Source organism: Anopheles maculipalpis, chromosome X (genome assembly GCF_943734695.1).
Source record: "Anopheles maculipalpis chromosome X, idAnoMacuDA_375_x, whole genome shotgun sequence".
In the NCBI taxonomy this organism is placed as follows: Eukaryota; Metazoa; Arthropoda; class Insecta; order Diptera; family Culicidae; genus Anopheles; species Anopheles maculipalpis.
In genome coordinates, this window is record NC_064870.1 from 7,247,210 (window position 1) to 7,267,511 (window position 20,302).

Sequence of the window (20,302 nt, forward strand, 5' to 3'; positions counted from 1 at the left end):
ATAGTGAGCGGGGTGCCGCTCGGTGATTCGGATGCCATTCTTGCTGGCAGTGTGCTTAATTTCAGCAGCGTTCCGACGTACGAGTCGTATGACGTTCCTTGTCCGGTAAAGACGCGTTTCGGCGAGAGTCGCTTCAGTGTCACGGAGCAGAATTGTTACCCGTTTATTTTGTGGATGTGATTTTAAAGTGCCGAAAACCCTAGTAAGGAACGTTGAATCATCTGTTGTTTTACGTGTTACGGCAGCAAGCAATAGTACTGTGTCATGGGACGTGAGTTTGGTAAGGTGCAGCAACAGAACTCTTCCCGTCACATCATCAGCAATCAAAGTAGCAGAAGCAGCAGTGATAGCAGTATTGACAGTCGCAGCTCAGTGAAGATGCGCAAACCACTGCTCAACGAACGATGGACCGCTATTCTATACACCTTGGTCGGTAAGTTTCGACCTAGCAAGCAGTGCAGTTCAAGAAATACTAGAAGCCAGGCAACGTCAATCCCACACCTCAACTTCCAGTACTATCCCCCAGAGCTAGCAAGAAATCTGCACCGTTCAATGTTCCCTTTTAGGTTCTGGTTTGTTGCTTGCCTTTAGGCGAGAACTTGTGTCTCACTTTGTACCAGATTGATGAAAAATGTCCATCTCTATACCGAGAGAAGAGCTGAAGTTGTGGTTTTGCTTCCATTTTCTTGCGATACCTTGTCAGTAACTCTGAATTAAAAATATATGCTTAAACTAGAGGATAAACGTCGAAAGTTTTCAATGCCGATACCACGTAGTTGGTTAGCCAGTTCTCACTACGGGGGGACGGTCCGGATGGGATTTGAATCCATCCTAGCGGGTCGCCGCTGTCGCCTACACCACCGGGCCGCACCGCCCCAAGGACGTGTTATCAATAATCTAGAAAAGTCATTTAATCGCCGGTGTGACCTATTAGGTCGTTAAGCCAAGAACAAATATATGGCGGCCCGGTTGTGAGGCGACAGAGGCGCCAGAGGCGCCAGACTCGACAGAGCCGGGCATCAAAATTCGTTTGGGCCGTTCCCTCGTATTGAAGACAGTCTGTACAATTATGTGGTATCTGCGAATCTATTAAGCCTGCCTGGCTTGATTAGACCGTTGACGTGACCCAGCCGATCGTCATGCCCAACAAGAATGACAATGTGCTCAATAAGTTATAGCTATATGCACCAGGATGAACGCTTAGAATAAGAGAGTCGTTACGAATAGCTCACATGAGTAGAGTTTGGAGAATCTTAAAGCAGTTAGCTACATGCAGACCGCTAGTGTTGGAGACTAAACAAAAAGTCTAGGTTCAACCTAAACCAATCGGGAAGCGCCAAACCCTACATGCGCCATTTTCTAGTGCAAAAGAACCTACGGGTGCGCCTTCTGCACTGATAAAGTACATCCTGGTCCATCGATCATGGTGTCTTCATCTTCGGATGGTTTTTGAGGTACATCAACCGATGGGCGGTATAGGCCGGACGGCGTGGTCACGACGGTTAGAGAACCCCTTTAGACTTAGAATGTTTAACGAGTACGAGATGACCCACCTAGGGCATCGTTAGTTGCCTCGTATGAGACCTCGACGGTCGCACGATGAAGATCTACTGGGATTTCGTTTGTGTATAGTACCCCCAACGGATGGAGGAGAAATCGGGATGGGTGTGTTGTACCATTTTTACACACACTTTAGCAGTCTCTTTTTCCTCTGAAACACGAAATAGCCCTCTTGTAACCTTTAGACTTGCATTGATAATGCTCTAACCCTCCCCATTTAGGTCAGATACCTCTGAGAGCTCAAAGTCCTTTAAATGAATCCTTGGAGCATTATTAATAAGGTCCATTTCTTCCCTAGCGGCCCTCACGTACGTCACCGCCGGTACAATGGTGGGCTGGAGTAGTGGAACCTTACGTCGTTCCAGCCTACCTTCCTCCCAGCACGTTCCGCTCCCGCTGCTAGACAACTGGAGCATTTCGCTAGCCGCCACGCCAGCCATCGTAATCACCGTGACGGCCTGCGTCGTGCATCGCTGTTACCGCTGGATCGGTACGAAAGCGTTCCTGCTGACAGCTTCGCTGCTCGCGATCGGTTCCAGCGCACTGGACGCGTATGGACTCACCTTCTGGAGTGCTAGTGCGGCCCGCATACTAGCCGGGATTGCGGCCGGTATCGCGTTCACCCTTGTACCGTCGTACGTGGATGAGTTTGGTGCAGCGAGTCACCTGAACAGCCCGAACCGACCACCGTTGGACGTAATACTAGCGGCCGCCTTTCCGTTGGGAGTGTTCCTTCGATTTGGTGCTGGTAAGCTGAGTCTAGTTGACTGGATCCACTCGGATGTTTTTATTAACCTACTCTTGCCGTTCCCCCTTAGACCTGCTCCCCCAACCAGTGGATCCGCTGTGGAATGCAATTCGTTGGAGTGCTCTACCCACGCTTGCGTTTGCGGGACTTCTATTTCTGCCCGAATCGGCTCGTTTCCTGTGCGTGACAGGGCGCGTGTCGCAGGCGGCCCTCATCCTGCAGAGTACCCACGAACCAACGGTACAGCCCGGCCTGCAGGAGTGTCTCGCACGGTGGCAACAGCCTGGGCCGGGGCTGATCGAAGCAGTGAAGCGTCAGGCGAACCTGACACTGCTCATCCCACTGCTCGCCCTGTTTGCATTCCAAGCGTTCGTCGGCGTGCTGCCGATGCTGTTCTATCTGGCCGATCTGGTTGAGCTGGCCGGGCAGCAGCACCAATCACCGGAACGGGTCGCCACCATATTGGTGGCCATCTTTACCGCAACGGTAGCGTTTAGCCGTTACTTAAGCTCGCCGCTCCATCCCCGTACGGTTCTGGTGCTGAGTACGGTGCTGATGGCGCTGGCCGCCATCGCACTCGGCTGGCACTGTCACGAGCGTCGCACACACAATCTCGATCCGTACGACGCGTACACGGAGTGGCCATTCTTCTGCCTGGCGCTGATGTACGGTGCGTACGCACTCGGCTTCCATCAGCAGACCGGCGCGTTGCTTGCGACTGAGGTGACCGACGAGAATCTGTTTGCCCTACGCACACTCGCAACCGCCATTTGCTGGGGCTCGGTGTACGTGGGCGTCCGGCTACTGCCGGTACTGCTGAGCACTATTGGGCTCGGTTGGGTACTGTGGAACATTGCGCTAGTAGCACTATCGGCGGCGGGTGTCATCCTGCTCTGTTTACCTGGACAGGATGACTACGCGCACAAGGCGCTGCCCGGTGTGTGTCCAAACTCGATGACTTCTTCGGTGTGCTCGTCCGGTTCGAGCTCACCGAGCGTAAACACTTGTTGGCCCTGTTCCAATGGCAGTGCGCCCACCAACGGTTCCGCCCCAATCGCTCCGGAGATGTTCCAATACACCGACAAGCAAGCAGTTACAGGACCGGAGTTGGTTTAGGTTGCAAAATGTTCAAAGCGGAAGCCAACGAAAAAACAAAGGGAAAAAAAGACTGATTTATGCCTCCATCTTGTCTTTTGGAACTCTCGCACCAACTGGGACGTGATTGGAAAGCAGGTAGCTGAGGCTATACTTACCCTTTTCAGAGAGCCAGTGCAGGGCTTTACCCATGACAACACTAACTCGAAACATACATACATTTGCGCACATGAACTACCACGTTGGTGGCACATGAATCATTAGGGCATAGAATAGCGATCGAGCGGTGGTTGGGAGGCATCACAGCCGAGAATAGAAGATAAGGCACTTTCTTTCTCGTTTTGTAGCTAATTAAAGCAAACGAAAAAAAAAAGTCATAACAATAACACAAAAAAGACCATCTAAATTTAGCTAGCTGATAGATGATAAGAGCGCCTGACGGGTTGGTTGATTGGTACTGGCAGTTGGCTCGACTTGCTGTGACGATCCAAGAAGAAGAACAAACCGACACAGCGTTTTAGGTGAATAAGTTATAGCTCCATAAGCCAGTAAACGTTGCTTAATGATAATATAAATAAACACATAACGTATAATACTTCTTTCAAATGTAAACAAAACGCATACTTTTGTTTGTTTGTTTTGAACAAATTGAATCTATTTGTTTGTGGTTTATTTTGGAATGTTGATCCTTCTTCGTTTTGCTTCTCTTTGCACTCACTTCGCACTTTCTTTGCTCTTCGCTCGCTTGTTACATTGCTTTGCTTTGTTCGTTCGCAATGCAATGTAACAAGGGTAAAGTTCCTTTACCCTTTTTCACTCTTTCACCTTTTTTGTTTCTTTTGCATGATTGTATTGTTTTTTTGAGTTGTGGTGTTTGCTACCTTTGCTGCTGGCGGAAAGATGGCGAAACCGGCGATGGATGAAGGATTTGTTGGGAGGTTGAGGAGGATAGAAGGATTTAATAGGAGGGATGGGCATGAAAAGCATGAGAAAAGGAGCATCCAATGCTGATAGCTATCATACACCGTAGATTAGTCTTTTGCATATGTTGTGTTTGCTTTTTTTTGTAGGTTTTGTGATTTTTTTCTCTTTTATTCCTTTTTTATTTTGCTTCTTGCACTATCTTTACTGTGCTACACATTTTTGTGTGTTTTTGTTTGTTTGTTTTCCGTTTTGTTTTATTCGGTTCATTTGGTTGTTGTATATTTTCCGCTATTTTTCAGTTTTTTTCTTTTTTCCTTCGCCTGTTGTGTTTTGTTTTGTCGCTTTGTTTTGATTTGCTAAATAAGTTATACTCACATTTTATAGTTGATGTAAATGTTATCCGTTTTTAAGCATGTTGTTTTCTTCATTTCTACATCTTTTCACGCTACAGTTGAATGCGCGTTTACACCTTTACTGAAGCCTCTTTACATATTCGCCTTCCAAATTTGGTTTTCTAGTTTTGTTGTATTTTTGCTGCTTCTGTATTCTTTCTTATCTTGATAAATGTTTTTTTTTTCTTCTTCCGGGGTGAGTGTAGTGTTACGGTTTTCTTCTCCTGTTTTCTTGTATATCTTTATTTGTTTTTGTTTCAGTTGAATTTTGTGCTTAATTTACATTTTTTTAACAGGTGTGTATATGTAGAATCCCACAGCTTGTGTGTGCAATGTTGTCGCAGCCTTATTATCTGCACACCAGCATGTAAAACGTAACAGTGAAAATAGAATTGTTTCAAAATTTTCGCATTACGAATGGATCTTCGCAGCGTCCATTTTGTTTATTTTTCGTTCTCACACCCAGAGGAAGCATTATATACGAGTGTAATGATAATTATTGAATACCGTAAAGAATCATTTCTGCGCCCGTCAGCGGGTTCAACAGCATTATTTATGCTATATTTTTGTTTTGCTAGTTTAACTCTCTTCCACGCGAATTATGCAATAGTTACTAAGTAGTTAGTTGCTTGCTTGTTTTCGGGGGAAGTGAAAGAAAAAGATCATCAGCACAACAATGAAGTGACGCTTGTATTTTGTTTTTTTTTTTGTTTGCTTTTTTTGTCTTTTATATTAACAGCCCACCCTCGCCCTCTCTCTTACTTTCTCTCTCTCTTTCTCTCTTCAGTGGGGCTGCACGTTGAGATGCATTTGATGCAAAACAGTACGACAAGAAGATCAACTATACAACAAGAAACAACAATTAGTAGGCGCATATTGTACTCGTTTTGCTTTAGATACGTGTCTGCGTGTGTGTGTGTGTGCATGTGTGTTTTTATTTATACATAATTACGCATTCATATATTTAAACATTTTACATCCCTTGGTTTTGTTTCGTATAAAAGAGTTTAGTTTAATAGTAAGAAGAATAAGATTTAATTTACCCATGTTTTGTTTTGTTTTATTTAATATTTAACGCTTTGTTGTCTCACTATCGTTAGATTTCTTTGCTGCCTTTTCACACATCATCGTTGCCTGTCGCTAGAGAGAGCGTTACCCGTGTCGCACTTTTGCAACGCTCGTTCGGTGCACTTGCGGATTGCCTACCGGCAGGCGCTTATCTAGCACGGCGCTCGCGTCCAATTGGTAGGCCTTTCGCTTACAGCGCGATATAGTTGGGATTGCCGGGTTTGCCGGTTGTTGCGTTTTGTTTCTTCAAAAGTCTTTTCGGGGGTTGTGGTAGTGCGTGCGCACTGTTGAAACCGGAAGGGAAATCCCGTTTTTTTCTGTGTGCGTAAGTGGGTGTGTGTGTGTGTGTGTGTGTGTTTTGTTACGCTTCCTTTTCCCCACCCTCACACGAGCAACGAAACGGGGTGTGCGGAGGGATGGGAACACGCCATTTTAATTTACATACCATGAGGGCAGAGCTCGCTTATCCCTCACACGATAAACAATCAACTTCCCGGCCAGCGAAGCAGCAATCTTCCTTGCATTGTGTGCTGCCAACTGGGGCTGTTTGACTTGTTTGTCTAGCGCATAAGAAGCAGCCGGAAGTTGTGAAAAGCTGGGCGTGGAGTTCTGGTGGAGGTGGAGTGTCTTATCAAAACCAACCATCCCCACGGGACACAACCAGCGCTCGCCGGCTGCCTCCCCCGCTGGGTTGTTGTGTGAGTTGATGTTTGAAAATTATTGTTTTCATTGTATGCTGTCTCCTCTCTCTCTCTCTCTCTCTCTCTCTCTTTCTCTCTCTCTCTCTCTCTCTCTCTCCTTTGGATCCTTGCCGTACTCCGTTCCTAACTCCTTGAACGGTAAATGATGGTGTTGATGTTTGCGTGATGTTTTAACCTTCCATTGGCCTGTCTGAATCGTGTTCAGACACACTACACAACGTCCAGATGCAAATCACTTTTAATCGTGAGAGCACATACTCACACACACACACCCCTTTTGCTCCTGTCCCCATGCCGCCCATCCGCTTCCCCCCCCCCACCCCCCCGCTTTTTTCGTTCTACATCAATTTACTAAATCCCGCTGTTGTTTGTCATGCATTGTCCTGCTAATTAGCTGTAATGGTGTTGTGATTTCTGTCCAACGTAGAAGAGGAAGACCGGTGCAGGATAGGGGAAAGGAAAGGTTCTCTTCTTTGCGTGACCCAGTTCCGGACACTTCACCGTGCAAGAGTTATGGTAGGACCATAGTCGTCGCCGTCGTCTATCGTCCCGATTCTGTTGTTCCGGAGAGGTGGTTACACACCCCCATTGTACCCGTATTATACAATACACATTTATATTATGCTAGTTACTATATAAAGATAACACGCACACACCCACACACATACACGCAGACGGACAGTCCCAACACATAGAACGATTTTTTGGAGGCGTCTAATATGATATGCTAGGTGACGTATGGCTTATATACATGAAGAGTCGTACCTTTTTTTCCGTCCCTCAAGATTAATCCACCCCCTTCATCCCACTCCCCTCACCCACCGTTAGCGTCCTCTAGCTCTGGTCGCAAAAGTGCCAGATGGAGCGCTCCCAAAACGATCAAATGTTTAGCCGCCGCAAACTGCGGGACGTGTCCGGTTCGAGCCGGCCCCTGTGCGATGGTAGTGGAGCAAGTGGGTGGCTTTGCAGTGGCCCAATACCCCCACCCGAAGGGTTTTCCATCACGAGCGGATGGCAGATGTCGTACACATTCGGGGTGCGTACAGAGCTACTGGACGTACTCGGACCGGCGGCTGTCAGTGTGTGGGAAGTAGTGGTGCTACTGCTAGTGATGCAGACCGTACCCGCACTGCCAACACTACTCCTGCCACCATGTCCCAGCTCGCCGGCGGAACTACAGGGACCCTCACCAACCCCACCCCCGCCTCCACTGCCAGTGTTCGCTAGCAGCATCATTCCACAGCCCGGACTCGAGGTGGAGCTGATGCTGGGCGCATACGACGTTCGTCATCTAGAGTCGGACAGGTCGCCCCCAACCGGATCGCTATCATCGCACAGCGATTGGGCGGCAGCGCTCGGCGAGATGCTGGGCGTCCGGCCACCGTGCGCCCTCATCTGCGACATGTCCGAACCGCGGCGACTACCGACCGCGCCCGGGAACCGGCCGCCCGAGCAGAAACACCGGCAGATGATGCGCTTGAACGCGAACCGAAAGTCCTTGGAGAAGAGTGCGTAAATCATCGGATTGATGGCGGAGTTGCAGTACCCGATCCAGAACACGATCGAGAACAGCAGCTCGTTGATGCAGTCGTCACAGAACGGGCGCACCAGGTACATCGTGAAGAACGGCAACCAGCAGAGCACAAACAGCCCCACGATGATGGCCAACGTTTTGGCCGCCTTCGTCTCCATCCGGAACCGTTTCACCTGCGCCTTGATGTTGCGCTTACCCATCCGTTTGCTGGCCCGGGGCGAAAGGAAGCTGCTGCCACGCTCCCGGTGCTGCTGCTGCTGCTGCTGCTCCGACACGGTCAGGTACTGGGTCGAACCACCGAGAACGCTACCGATCTGTTGCTCTTTGGACGGTCGGCGAAAGATCTGGGACGCGTTGCTTTCGCGCCCGTTCGCCGATGAGTAGTGGACGGCGTACAGTAGCTTCGTGCCGGCGGTACCGGAACTGCCCGCCCCACCACCGGCCACCGTAGACGTGCCGGCCGACGACGAATCGGCATGACAGCTTTGGGCCACATTCTCCGTCGACGGGTACGAGACGGATATTTTAATCTTCTCGTGATGGGCCGTCGGATGTGGTCCGGTACCGTGGGCGGCCAGTTTGCCGCGGGTCGAGTAGCGTGACAGCCGCTCGGGCGATGCGCTACCGATGCTTGTGGTGGTGCTGTGCGTGCTGCCATTGCTGTGCGGCGATTCGTGCAGTGGTGCGCTTGTCGAACCACGGCCCCGATGTATCCGTAGCGTGAGCCGATTGTCATCGAATCGATTGCCCATGCCTGTGTGTGCCCGTATGCCCAAAACCCCATTTCGAGGGCGACCGTATAGGAAAGGGAAAGGGAAAGGAGAGAGAGAGAAAGAAAGAGAGAAAGAGAAAGAGAGAAAATGAAGGGGGAAAAAAACAATCGGAATAAACGTTTAGTAATGAGCGTTTGCTTTTGGTACACAAAAACAAAAAACGACTGTTTAGCTTCTGCCTTGTGATGCAGGCAATTTTTACCATAAGCCTACCCAGTCGAGAAGCGCACCGCACGCACGGCACACGGCGGTGGTTTGTGTGAGCGTGCCTTGCATACACTACAGGCGCAACGCAACACGTGCAAGAGCAACTGAGCCGTGGCGGGAGCGAAGCGAAGATTGAACGTGACGGCTAAAATAATAAACATAATGCTCTGCGCTCTGTGCTGCTCCTGCCGCTTTCCTCCACCGGCTCACCCCTCTCCTCGCCCCTTTCCTGCCTTTCTGCTTGTGTTGAAAATGCCTGTAGCTCGCCAACAAAGCACGTGTTTTGTGCGGTGAATAAACAGTACAAAGGTATACATTTCCTTACATATGTGTATGTGTTGAGGGGAGGGGAGGAAGCAAAGGAGGGGAGTGGAGAAAGTAAGAGGAGTATTAAAAACTCAAGTGAAGCTATAGCCTGGCTTTTAGTCAGGACCGCGCGTGCAACTGCTACTACTGATGCTGTCAGTCAATGCTACGCCCGAAATGTATGCACACCAAAAAGCACATACACACTCACTTACAGCATCGCAAATAAGGGTGGAAAAAAGCTTTCATTTGTGTTCGAGCTTTTGCAACAGAAAACAGAACGGGAATTGTAATAGAAATAAAAGAATTTCAACAGAACACTGACTGACTGAGGTTCTGGGATTGTTCTTTTTCCAAGATAAAAAAATACGTCGTATGGCTTGTTTTATCCCTTCTTGATTTAAATTGTTGAGTCGTTCCATTAAATCGCACTACATCTCCGTACTGTGTCCCTTTGTCTCTCTCCTTTTCTCTCTCTCTCTCTCTCTCTCTCTCTCACCGAGTAATTCCTCTAATTCGTGTTTTCCCAACAAATCTTGCACAAACTTTACGATTATGCGTTTTTGCTTCTGGCCATTGAATCTCCACCACACGTACAAATACACCGAAAATCGTAAAAAGCTCGGTAATCCCACGCCACGAAAATAAACAAGACACTAGAAGCTATAAAATATGAAATGACCGCACAACAAAGCCGTCGCCCAAATCATGGTGAAGATTATGGAGCATCGGATTGGAAAATTCGTGTTGCCGAAACCATTGCCACAACTGTCAGGACCGGCCACTAACCACTAGCCCCAGTCAAGCACGTGATTGACAAACGGGTGACATGTACGGTGTTTCGCATCAAGTTTTGCCCCCAAAAACCGGCACATATACATCCACAATGACAGGAATGTCAATTAGCACGTGCTGCTGGTACGTAAAAAAAAGCACAGCGGCAGAAACGGACTGCCATTTTTGTTTGTTGTTTGTCACCTCTCACGCGCCAAGGTGATGATGTTGTGCAAGCATCCGGTCACGCTCCCCTACCAACACACCAGAAACAGGAAGTCAACGCGTTTTAATGGCTTTCCCTGCTGTTTGATTGTCTGCGAAAGCGATTAAGTGTGTAGAGGGCGCCGGTAGTTTTTCTTTTTTTTTTTTGGCAACACATATAAACCACCGAAGCCGTAACATCGAACGTCACTCATCTATCTTATTGTGTTTGTCTGTTTGATGTAAACAGCTACACTGAAATGATCAAGTTTCTTTTTTGTTTAGTCTGTCACACGCGCGCCCGCTTTCTCTCTGTTTCGTCTCGTCTTGTGCCGCGTCCTAAGTGCTTGACGTAAGCCTTTACTACACTAGGGGGCGCCAGTGTTTATAAATATTGGTTTTCCACCATTTTTGTGTGTGTGTTACTCTCTCCTCTGCTTAAGTATACTCCTTCTTCTTACCAGGCTAGAGGGAGAGAGAGAGAGAGAGAGATAGAGAGCTAGCCGGCATGTGCTCTGAGCTAGAAACGATTATTTCTGTGGCAACTGTTGGGATTTGTTGTTTTTTGTTTTGCTTGTTTATTTGTCCATTTCTTTGTGCTTTTCCTCCTCTGCGACCCACCTACCCTTCCCATCCCTTCCCTTTCCCACTTAGACCTCTTCACCCTTTGTTTGTTTTTAATTCTATGCACTATCGGTTCGCTGTTACTACTACGCAACAGCACAATATGGCGGACAGACACAGGCACGTGTGCATGGTAGTAGAGGAAAAGCCCCTCCCTCCCTCTATCTCTCTCTCTCTCTCTTTTCCTTTTCTCTTTCCACCACCAAAAACAGACGACACCGAATGGCGACGTGCTTTGCGTAACAGTGTGTCTGTCAGCTCCCAGGGCCCGGCCTGAAACCCGGAAGACACGGGTGTTTGCTCGGGGTTTGGCTTTGTCCCACGAAGGCATAACTAATGAGGAGTTTGCGGTTTTGATTTGTTTGGTTCTGTCGGAGTTTGGCAAGACGGTAAGAATGGGACGATGTACTTCCGCTCCCATTCGGGCGCCATTTTCGTGATGTGTTGTTGATCCGTAACGCTGTCTAAGGATGTCCTTATCGCATCAGTCTGACACTCATCGATGGTACGTGATTCCTCGATCACGCATCATTAAGCTGACAGTTGACACCGTGCCAGGAAACAAAAAATCTCACCAACATGGCGCCATGCGAAGCCGCCAGTGTTTGATTTGTGGGCTTTGTACCGATCTGCTGATGCAATGCAATATTTCTCCAAATTGTTGTGTTTGAAGCTCGGTTTACACACATCGTGCATTTTTTGACAGCTTCAAGACAACTGAGTATGTTCAGTGAAAACACCTACGGGCCTGAGCCTCAACGAGTCGTTGAGATATTCATCTATAAAAAAAAAAAACAACAACAATTCATAACAAGATTTTGCTGGCCGACGGCACAGGCCGTTCACAATATTTCTTTTGTACCTTTTTTTCGACACATTTCTGCCATCGGTAAATTCCAACAAAAGCTCTCTGATCGTGTCAAGCACTAAACTGGAACTATTTCATAACCACACCACCAACGCCTATATAAGAGTTTTCAAATTACTGTCAAATGCAACGTAAATACGTATGTTTGACGTGTGAGTTTGCTTCATACACTAAAGCACACTAACTGTCAAAACTGTGGCTTGAGAAAAAATAAGATAAAAACACTTCAAAATGAAGAGAAATCAAATTCAAAATTAACACAAAAAACTGATAGCACGATGAGTAGCCAGACGATCAGAGCGTTTACCTGTAGGTGAGAAAGGTGTCTGAGACTTTCCCAGACTTGGATGGCGGCTGGATGGCGTATGGTACGTTGATGTTACGCACGTAAAATGGCAATCGGGAGGTTGTTTTGTTTTTATTGTTATTATGACCGTTATTAATATTACTACTATTATTACTCTGCTTACTTGCTACGACTTACGCTGATTAGTACGCTACCGTTATTACTAGTATCCATTATTATTGATGCTAATTGTAGTTTTACTCGTTACTGTTACTGATAATCATTATAACTTCTTTGTCAGGATTGTTGCTACTAGTGCCGCGCCTGCCTTTTTTCCAGGCGGAAGGATGCATGCATGGGAAAGCGGCCAGTAACGTCCGAACGTAACGGTAAGGCGTACCATGGCCAGCAAACCCTGGACACTGAGTATCGTACATAGTCAACGCAACACGCAACGTACATACAAGCGTAAGAAGAATACTGTTTTAATCAATCCAACCGTTTCGCTACTAAATACACGTCGTTCTGTCTTAACGTCTACACCTCGCAAACGAGGGTGCGGGATCCGTACTCCGAACACCGGAGCCGTCGGAGGATGCTGCTGCGCTTACCGTGCTAATACCCTGTGTTGATGTATGTTGTTTTTGCTTTGCTGATTGACATTTCACTCACTATACGTAGTACTGCTAGTACTTCTACTACCTCTACTACCACTGCCGGGAGATGCTCCTCGGCGATTGGCGTGCATGTGCGCATGCCGGTGTGTTTGTGTACGTGTGTCTTGGAGGCCGTTCCGGCCGATACGTAGTTGATGGTAGGGGAAGTTGAGATGATACACGTTCTAGCCTGCTTACAGGAACGTTATGGAGGATGTATCGTGCCGGTCCTCCCGGCCCGTATCGTCTGTCAACGTTGGCGAGATGTCATGCAGTAGTATAACACTTCGCTCGTTGCTGGGTGCGCCGTCCAGTGGTGACAGTTGCCGGTCGGAAGTTTTACAGTGCTGAACAACAGTGGATACCGACTCTGTGCGCGTGTCCGGACGATTGCAATTCTCTTGCTCCTCCTCCTCTTCCTCTTCCTCTTCCTCATCGCCTTCCTCATCGTCGAAGCTACTTTCGGTCGTCTGATCACCACGGATCGGTGGCTGTAGCCGTGCATCATCATCCTCCACACTGTCGTCCGCACCGACCAACCCGACCATAGTCGGTGTCGGTGACACACTTGCCCTGTTCGCTGCCGATGACTGGACCTGTAATAATTGCTGCTTCTGCTTCGGCTGCTGCTGCCCATCAACACCGACGGCGGACCCGGTTCCACCCAGCAGAGCCGTCGTGGTACCCGTCGCCGGGTGACTGGCGCGTCATCTAAACACCCCACCGGCCACCCCACTCTCCGCAATTTCGGTGCGCGGCGTCGAGGCGATCGGTGTAAACGCCGACTGGCTGGACGAATGGTTCGTCATGTTGTTGTGCGCGGAGTTCTTCTTCAGCAGCAGATTCAGCTTGAGCCGCTTCGAGCAGAGACACCGGAGGATGATGCGCTTGAACGCCTGCCGGAAGTCCTTCGAGAACAGTGCGTAGATGAATGGGTTCACCGCGGAGTTGCAGTAGCCGAGCCAGAACAGGACCGAAAACAGCAAGCTGTTGATACACTCCTCGCAGAACGCACGCGTCAGGTACATGGTGAAGAATGGCAACCAGCAGAAGATGAACCCGCCGACGATAATGCCAAGCGTTTTGGCCGCCTTCGTCTCCATCCGGAACCGTTTCACCTGCACCTTCAGATGCTTTTTGCCGAGCTTTTTGGAGGAGTTGGGCGACAGATCCCGGGACACACCGACCGGTGCCTCCTTGAACACGCTCTTGCGCCGGCTGCCGCCGGTTGCGTGATGATGCCGTCCACCGCCCACCGACTGTTGGGATGGTTGCGAGACGGCCCTTGACACCGGTGGCTCATGGTACGTGTGGTGATGGTGATGATGGTGATGATGGTGATGGTGATTGTGCAGCGATATCTGCAAACCAGGAGCGGACACGGTGGTGGTGGTGGTGGGCCGCGAACACGGCAACACGACGACGCTCCCGCTCGAGGCACGTGAGATCGAAATTTGAGGATTCGGTGAGGTACCGCTACTGCCGCCGTCCGTACTGTTGCCACCGTTCTGTGCGTCCGGTTGCTGCGACACAGTCGTTGCCGGTTGCTGCATCGAGTGAGGTGGCGGTGAGGTGGTGGTGGTGGTGGTGGTAGTGGTGGTAGTTGTAGGCCCTCGGCCCGAACCTTCCAGCGACATACGGACCGCGTTCTGGGCCCGTATCGTTGACTCCATCAGCGAGGCAACACCTTTCCCACGGTGCATCCGCAGCGTCAGACTATCGTCGAGATTGTTCTTGCCACCTACAAATAACAGCGTATAGGAAGGAATTTTGCGTGGTGGACGGTGGATGAAGGAAGGGATGTAAGGGAGCCATTGGATGCAGATGGGGGTTTTGGGGTGTCGTTCAAAACGGGGAATGGAGGGACAGACATGCCGACCGTTCCATTGTGGATCGGTCAAGCGGACGACCCCGGGGTAGCCATCATGCACACATGAGCACGCACACGCAAACACACACGCACACACGTTTTCCGATCAGTACAGTCAATGCATCATTCAGTCACACAAATGGCGTGGGGTAAGAGAGAGAGAAACAGAGAAAGTAATTTTATTGACTTGCAATTCTTCAGCGGTAAATCTGTTTAAAGTGGATAATAAACTTTGGCTAATGTGGTTCGTTGGTAATTTTTTTTAACTTTGGCAATCGTTTTACAATGGTAATAGTGGTGGTATTGGTGGTTATGGTGATGGTAGTGGTGGTGGTGGTGGTGGTGATGGTGGTTGCGGTAGAGGATCGTAGAGTTAGAAACTATCTGTTGTGTTGGAGTAGTGGAGTGGAGCTGGTTGTTTGTTGAACTTGCTGTTAGGATGCATCGTATATGTAGGATGGTGTTAGTGATGTGGTGTTACTAAACTGTTACTGCACGCATATGTTGTGTTAGTGACCACGATCGGCAAGGAGTGATTCATTGTGTCGATTGTTGCTGTTGCTGTTGTGTTTTATAACCACACCGAGCCCGGATAGACTCCGCAAAGCATAGACACTTCCTGTCTGTATCCGTGTATGATGTCTGTTTGTGTGTGTTATGTAAGTGTGTCGGTATTTTCTCCCCCTTTGAGTTGGTGATATCCGGTTTATGCTGCTGCCATTGTTATTGTAACACATGTGTCAAGTGTCACTCGAGCTTCTAGAGTGCACTTGTGCCACACTTACACACATGCACACAGCCTAGGACTCTTGAACTGCTCCGGGCTGGTGATGAGCAAAATCCTGTTCTAGTCGGAATCGATTCCGGAGAGCTGGTTCGGGATTGAAACGGAATCGGTTGCGGAATAACAATCAGATTATGGTTCAGAGTTGAAATCGGCTCGGTAATCAGATTCTGTTTTGGAGTTAAGAAGCAGCCCCAGAATCAGAAATAATTCACAAAGAGGTCTCACTAACGATTCCTTTCCCTCTCGAGATTCCCGAGCCAATGCAGAAGAAGCAAATGGGCCTTATTTATTAAAATACGAGGGCTGACAATAAAGTAAGGTCTCCAACACTGCAACTTCGCCGGATCACGCGCTAGGCGAAATCTGCCAAAACCGCCGTGTTCCTTGGTTCCCCCACTACCACTTTGCTGCTGGGTGAGGCTTCCCCGACCGCTCAGTCTTGGCTGAGCAGCCATCAACGATGGAGGTACTCCTCGCGTCAGCGTCCAAGTGCGAATTGCGTTCTGTAATACGTTTTTTGAGTGCGAAAAAGGTGACACCTATTGAAATCCATCGTCAACTAGTTGAAGTTTACGGGGAAAAGTGTATGGACATAAAAAACGTGCGTAAGTGGAGCCGCGAGTTCAATTCCGGGCGCACTAATGTTCACGACGAGGAGAGGAGTGGCCGACCGTCGGTGCACACAGCCAACGTTACCGTTGACCTGCTCAAGAAATTTGGCTGGGACATCATCGATCACCCTCCCTATAGTCCCGACGTGGCCCCAAGTGACTACCACATGTTCCCCGCCCTGAAAAAACATCTCGGAGGGAAGCAGTTTGAAAGTGACGCGGAGGTTCAGAAAGAGGTCAACACCTGGCTGCGCGAGGCGGACGGAGAGTGGTATTCTGCCGGCATAGACAAGTTCATCGTGCGGATGCGCAAGGTGTTGGAAAAAAATGGCGATTATGTAGAAAAGTAACCAAGACCTTGGCCTTTCCAACGGTGTATCGTTTTTTGTAAATAAATGTCATTTTCTATGAAAAAAAATTGGAGACCTTACTTTATTGTCAGCCCTCGTATTAAAAATGATAGTGTCTTCACACGGCAGGACTGCAGTTCGAATTCCACCGGGATGGGTGGCATGAACAAATCAAGCAAGCCATAATTTGCCATGATGCCATGATGTCCTTAGAAGATCATTAAGCAAATAAAAAGATGAAGAAGAATAAGAAGAAGGGTTGTGAAGCATTAATACATTAGGGCCACATTCAGCGGTTCTGGAATCTGCGTCAACTTCCGATTGGTTCCGGAATTGATTGTGGAATTGGTTTCGAAATTGGACACGGAATCAGAACCGATTCCGGAATCAAGTATTTTCTAGGAACCAAATGCCCATCACCACTCGGGATATTTTCTTTGTGTGTATGTGTTTGTGAGTAAGTGGCATTGTGGCGCTAGTTGAAGCTAGTGTTTGCACTACAGCGTCGCAAAGCATCTTCTACGGAGAACTGCAGAACTTGCCTAGATCTGTCGACGAATCCAGCTCATCTTTCGCACTACCGGCAGGGCGTTCACCGATTTGTTTGTTGTTGAATCCGGCCCTCATGCTCTCTGTTTTGTCAAGGGGTGTGTTTTTGTGTTTTGTTTGTGGCGTTTTTAGTGCACAGCTCACCGAGGGAGCTTACTGTGTGGCGGGCGGGTTGCATAAGTTTTGGACGTTCATGCACAATGCTGTTTTGTTATGTGTTGTTTATTGCTCTGTTCACTGACACTTGCCATCGTTTGATCACGATCTGTGTGTTGTACTAGCGCTAGTGATGGTAGTAGCAGTAGTAATTGTGGTAGTAGAATAAGCAAAGATGATACTTGTAAGTAGTAGTATATGGTAGTAGCTGTTGTATAGTAGTGTTGGTAGGTTTTTTGCTATCTTCCTGCTGTTTTGCAGCAAGAGATGAGATAGTTGTTGTGTTTGTTCATCTTATGTTGGTTTTTGTTTGATGTTTTGTTGTTTTTTTATGTATGCAGTTGTTACTGTTGTTGTTGCTGTTATTTGTTTATTTTTGTTTTTTTGTTTGGTTGGTTTTCATTCGGGAAACATACACACTTTCCAATAAACATTCGCAACTCAGTATGCTATAAGTTACAATAAGGTTGGTTTTTTTTTTTAGTTTTTGGATGTTTATATACATTCTCTCATCCGTGAACGGTTTTTGATGAACACATGCACACAGAACTCTGCTCGTAGGAGGGGCGCACGCACACGGATGGGCCGCATTACGCAAACTCACAGCTACACAGGTTTTAGTTTTTTAAATATATCTTTTTTTTTTGGTTGTTGCACAATTTCTAGATTCAATTGTCTTGTTGACAGGAAACATAACCATACAAATCATTACACACAACTGGTAGTACCAAAAATAAGAAAGAGAGAGAGAGGGAGAAAGAGAAAAAAAAGAAAACCCATTTGCACAACTCCAATCAAAGTAGGACAAAAAAGACATGGGAAATTAAAAAAAAAAACAATAAAAACAAAACATAAAACAACACAAACGGAAAACAAGGAGAAGAAGAACGAAGAAGAAAAGTATAAACTAACAAAACAATAGTAGTTTTAATAAAACAAAACAAAAAAAATACAAAACCACCGATACAAAACTGGAGAACAACGAAGAAAGAATTGAACAAAAAAAAAAAGGAAGAGCGTATAATGTACGAATGGAAAAAGAAAAACACATTCGAATACGTTCGTCGAATACGTAAATTGCTTGCACAAACACAGACATACTGGAAACGGTTGCAGATATATTGTAACGGTTGTCGCAATCGCAATCATGTAGTCAAAACATACGATATAGAAATTTAAAGTAACATATGTATATATATATAAAGAAATATGTGAAACACAACTTTCCTTCATTCCAAATGCAAACGCAAACTCAGCAAACAGCATTCCGGTTTTTTTTTTAAATATATAAAGAGCATAATTTGTATTGATTTTTTTGTTTTGTTTTGGTAGAATGTTTTTGGTTGCACGCATTAAACTTTGGATATTGCTAAAAATATTTATATAATATTGATAAACATTACTCGTAATCGGTAATGTTTGGAACATTACCATGGTTGATGGAGTACAAACACGGGTGAGGGTGGAGGTGAGAGAGAAAGAGAGAGAGAGAGCTGGAGAGCACATATAAACAAAAAACAATAAACAACGAGAACTATAGAGAGACAGAGAGAGAGAGAGAGAGAGAGAGAGAGTGAGAGAGAGTGGGACATTATTGGCGAGCTAGGAGCGAGCGATCCGGACGGCCGTCAGTGGTGGCGTGTCGTCTTTCTGGTGAACTTCCCTTCGAAGCGCGCTTCGAAGATGGCACCACCACAAACATCGAACGACCGAGTGATCGGGCTAAGGAGCAGGATTTACGATTTGCCAGGGGGGGGGGGGGGGGAGCGGGGTGGCGAGCGAGAAGTGAACTCAATTAACATAAACAAATAGCTATCATAATTACAAGGACGAAAGGGACCAAACACATTCCTAAAAAAACACTCTTACACCGCACACACACACTGTTGTTTGTGTGTCTGCGTGTGTGTATGTCTTCCCCCATAACAGCCACTACACGGAAACAATGTTTCGCAAAATGCTTCTAAACAAAAACAACCGAAAAGCTACAACGGGAACAACACATGTTGATTGTACATTATGGAGCGAAGGGATGACTTAATCTAGAGCTCCTTTAAGCTTAACGCTTGTTTATTTGATTAGGTTCATAGAGGGGTAAAGGTAATGGAAAGAGAGGGAGAAAATCTCACAGGGAACTGAGGGAAGTGTGCAACTAGGGTCGGGTGAAAAAGAATGAAGAGAATTTCAACTCGAACGCAACAACAACAACAACAAAAAAACATTCCAATTTGCAGCGAAAAAACAAAACCCCCCAAAACTACAGCCAAATAGCAAAAGTGGTTGGAGTAAAGTGACACAAAACGGTAGCTAAGAGAAGAGGGGGGAGGTGGGGGGGAAACAAAACAGACTGCAAAACTCGTCGTGTGCTAAACCTGGTTTAACGACGAAGCGCACACTTGATTTTGTTCTGTCAAAATGCTGCCGATATTTGACCGATATTTCCATACAAAAATCACGACATTTTTTCGCTAAATCAGAATTGCGCTGCAAGTTGCGCTTCGTCTGGAGCGGTTTTTAGTACTGAGGTTCGGAAATGGGGGAGAAGGGCAGGATATGGGAGGTAGGGGCTGTGATAGTGCTTGTTGGAAGAGTGTGTATTTGTTTCTTTTTGTTGGAAATCCTCACTTAACTACAGCCACACATCCACACACACGCGCGCGCACTTACATTCACGCAGATACATAGAAGAGGATGAGGAAATTATGTACGAAAAAAAAAGCTTTACACTAGACGGTACTGTTCGGAAAGAAGGAGAGAGGTGGAAAAAAAGGGGATAAGCACTTGTAAATCGATAGGTGATTGCATGAATAAGTAACAGTGTTGAGTAAATATATCCTCCCATCAGGCCAGGTGTGGTTGTAAAATGGGATGAGTGTTGAAAATGGGAACGGCTAGCTCAAAATGAAAGTCAAAAAATAAAGTCACATACAGAGATAGAGAGAGAGAGAGAGAGAGATCAAAAGAGGAGCAGTGCAAGAGGGAACTACAGGAATATGCAAACAGAAGGTTTGAATTGAATATGACGATATAGAGGCCGAGAGCATTGAAGATACTTTGATTAATTCCCGCTTCTTCTGCTTCTGAGGTCCTAATCAAGGGGTGCAGCATGAGCTTCCGAAAGTAGATTTCAAAGAGCCTATCAGCAAAAGAAACACTTTTTTTCGCTCGCTTGCTTTTTACGGTGGGGTTCGGAAAAATTGGACCCTGGTGATGATTGGAGTTCAGATTCTAGATCAAGTTAAAAATACAGTGACTTTAA

General features: G+C 47.1%; 2 protein-coding genes across 3 annotated transcripts in view; one reads left to right on the forward strand and one right to left on the reverse strand.

The window, feature by feature from the left end:
* Positions 1–250: 250 nt before the first annotated feature.
* Positions 251–3,424, forward strand: LOC126556980 (glucose transport protein-like). Its single transcript, XM_050212568.1, has 3 exons — positions 251–433; positions 1,859–2,308; positions 2,379–3,424. Exons 1-3 carry the CDS (start codon positions 265–267, stop codon positions 3,422–3,424), a joined length of 1,665 nt encoding a protein of 554 aa, XP_050068525.1. The 5' UTR covers positions 251–264.
* Positions 3,425–7,695: 4,271 nt separating this feature from the next.
* Positions 7,696–20,302, reverse strand: part of LOC126556659 (octopamine receptor Oamb) — a 45,504-nt gene continuing 32,897 nt past the window's right edge. Inside the window, exon 5 of one of the 2 annotated variants that reach the window (XM_050212076.1) lies at positions 7,696–8,776. In XM_050212076.1, the coding sequence (XP_050068033.1) occupies positions 7,776–8,776 (1,001 nt within the window). In that variant the 3' untranslated portion in view covers positions 7,696–7,775. Of the gene's footprint in view, positions 8,777–13,403; positions 14,462–20,302 lie in introns of those variants that run through there. The other variant, XM_050212068.1, reaches the window with a different exon arrangement.

What these genes read in the sequence shown, in the direction of transcription:
- LOC126556980 (XM_050212568.1), top strand. Translation starts at nt 265, where the DNA reads ATGGGACGTGAGTTTGGTAAGGTGCAGCAACAGAACTCTTCCCGTCAC. An exon ending in TATTCTATACACCTTGGTCG is followed by an intron (nt 434 to 1,858) that starts GTAAGTTTCGAC and finishes TTTCTTCCCTAG; the next exon opens with CGGCCCTCACGTACGTCACC. An exon ending in GTTCCTTCGATTTGGTGCTG is followed by an intron (nt 2,309 to 2,378) that starts GTAAGCTGAGTC and finishes GTTCCCCCTTAG; the next exon opens with ACCTGCTCCCCCAACCAGTG.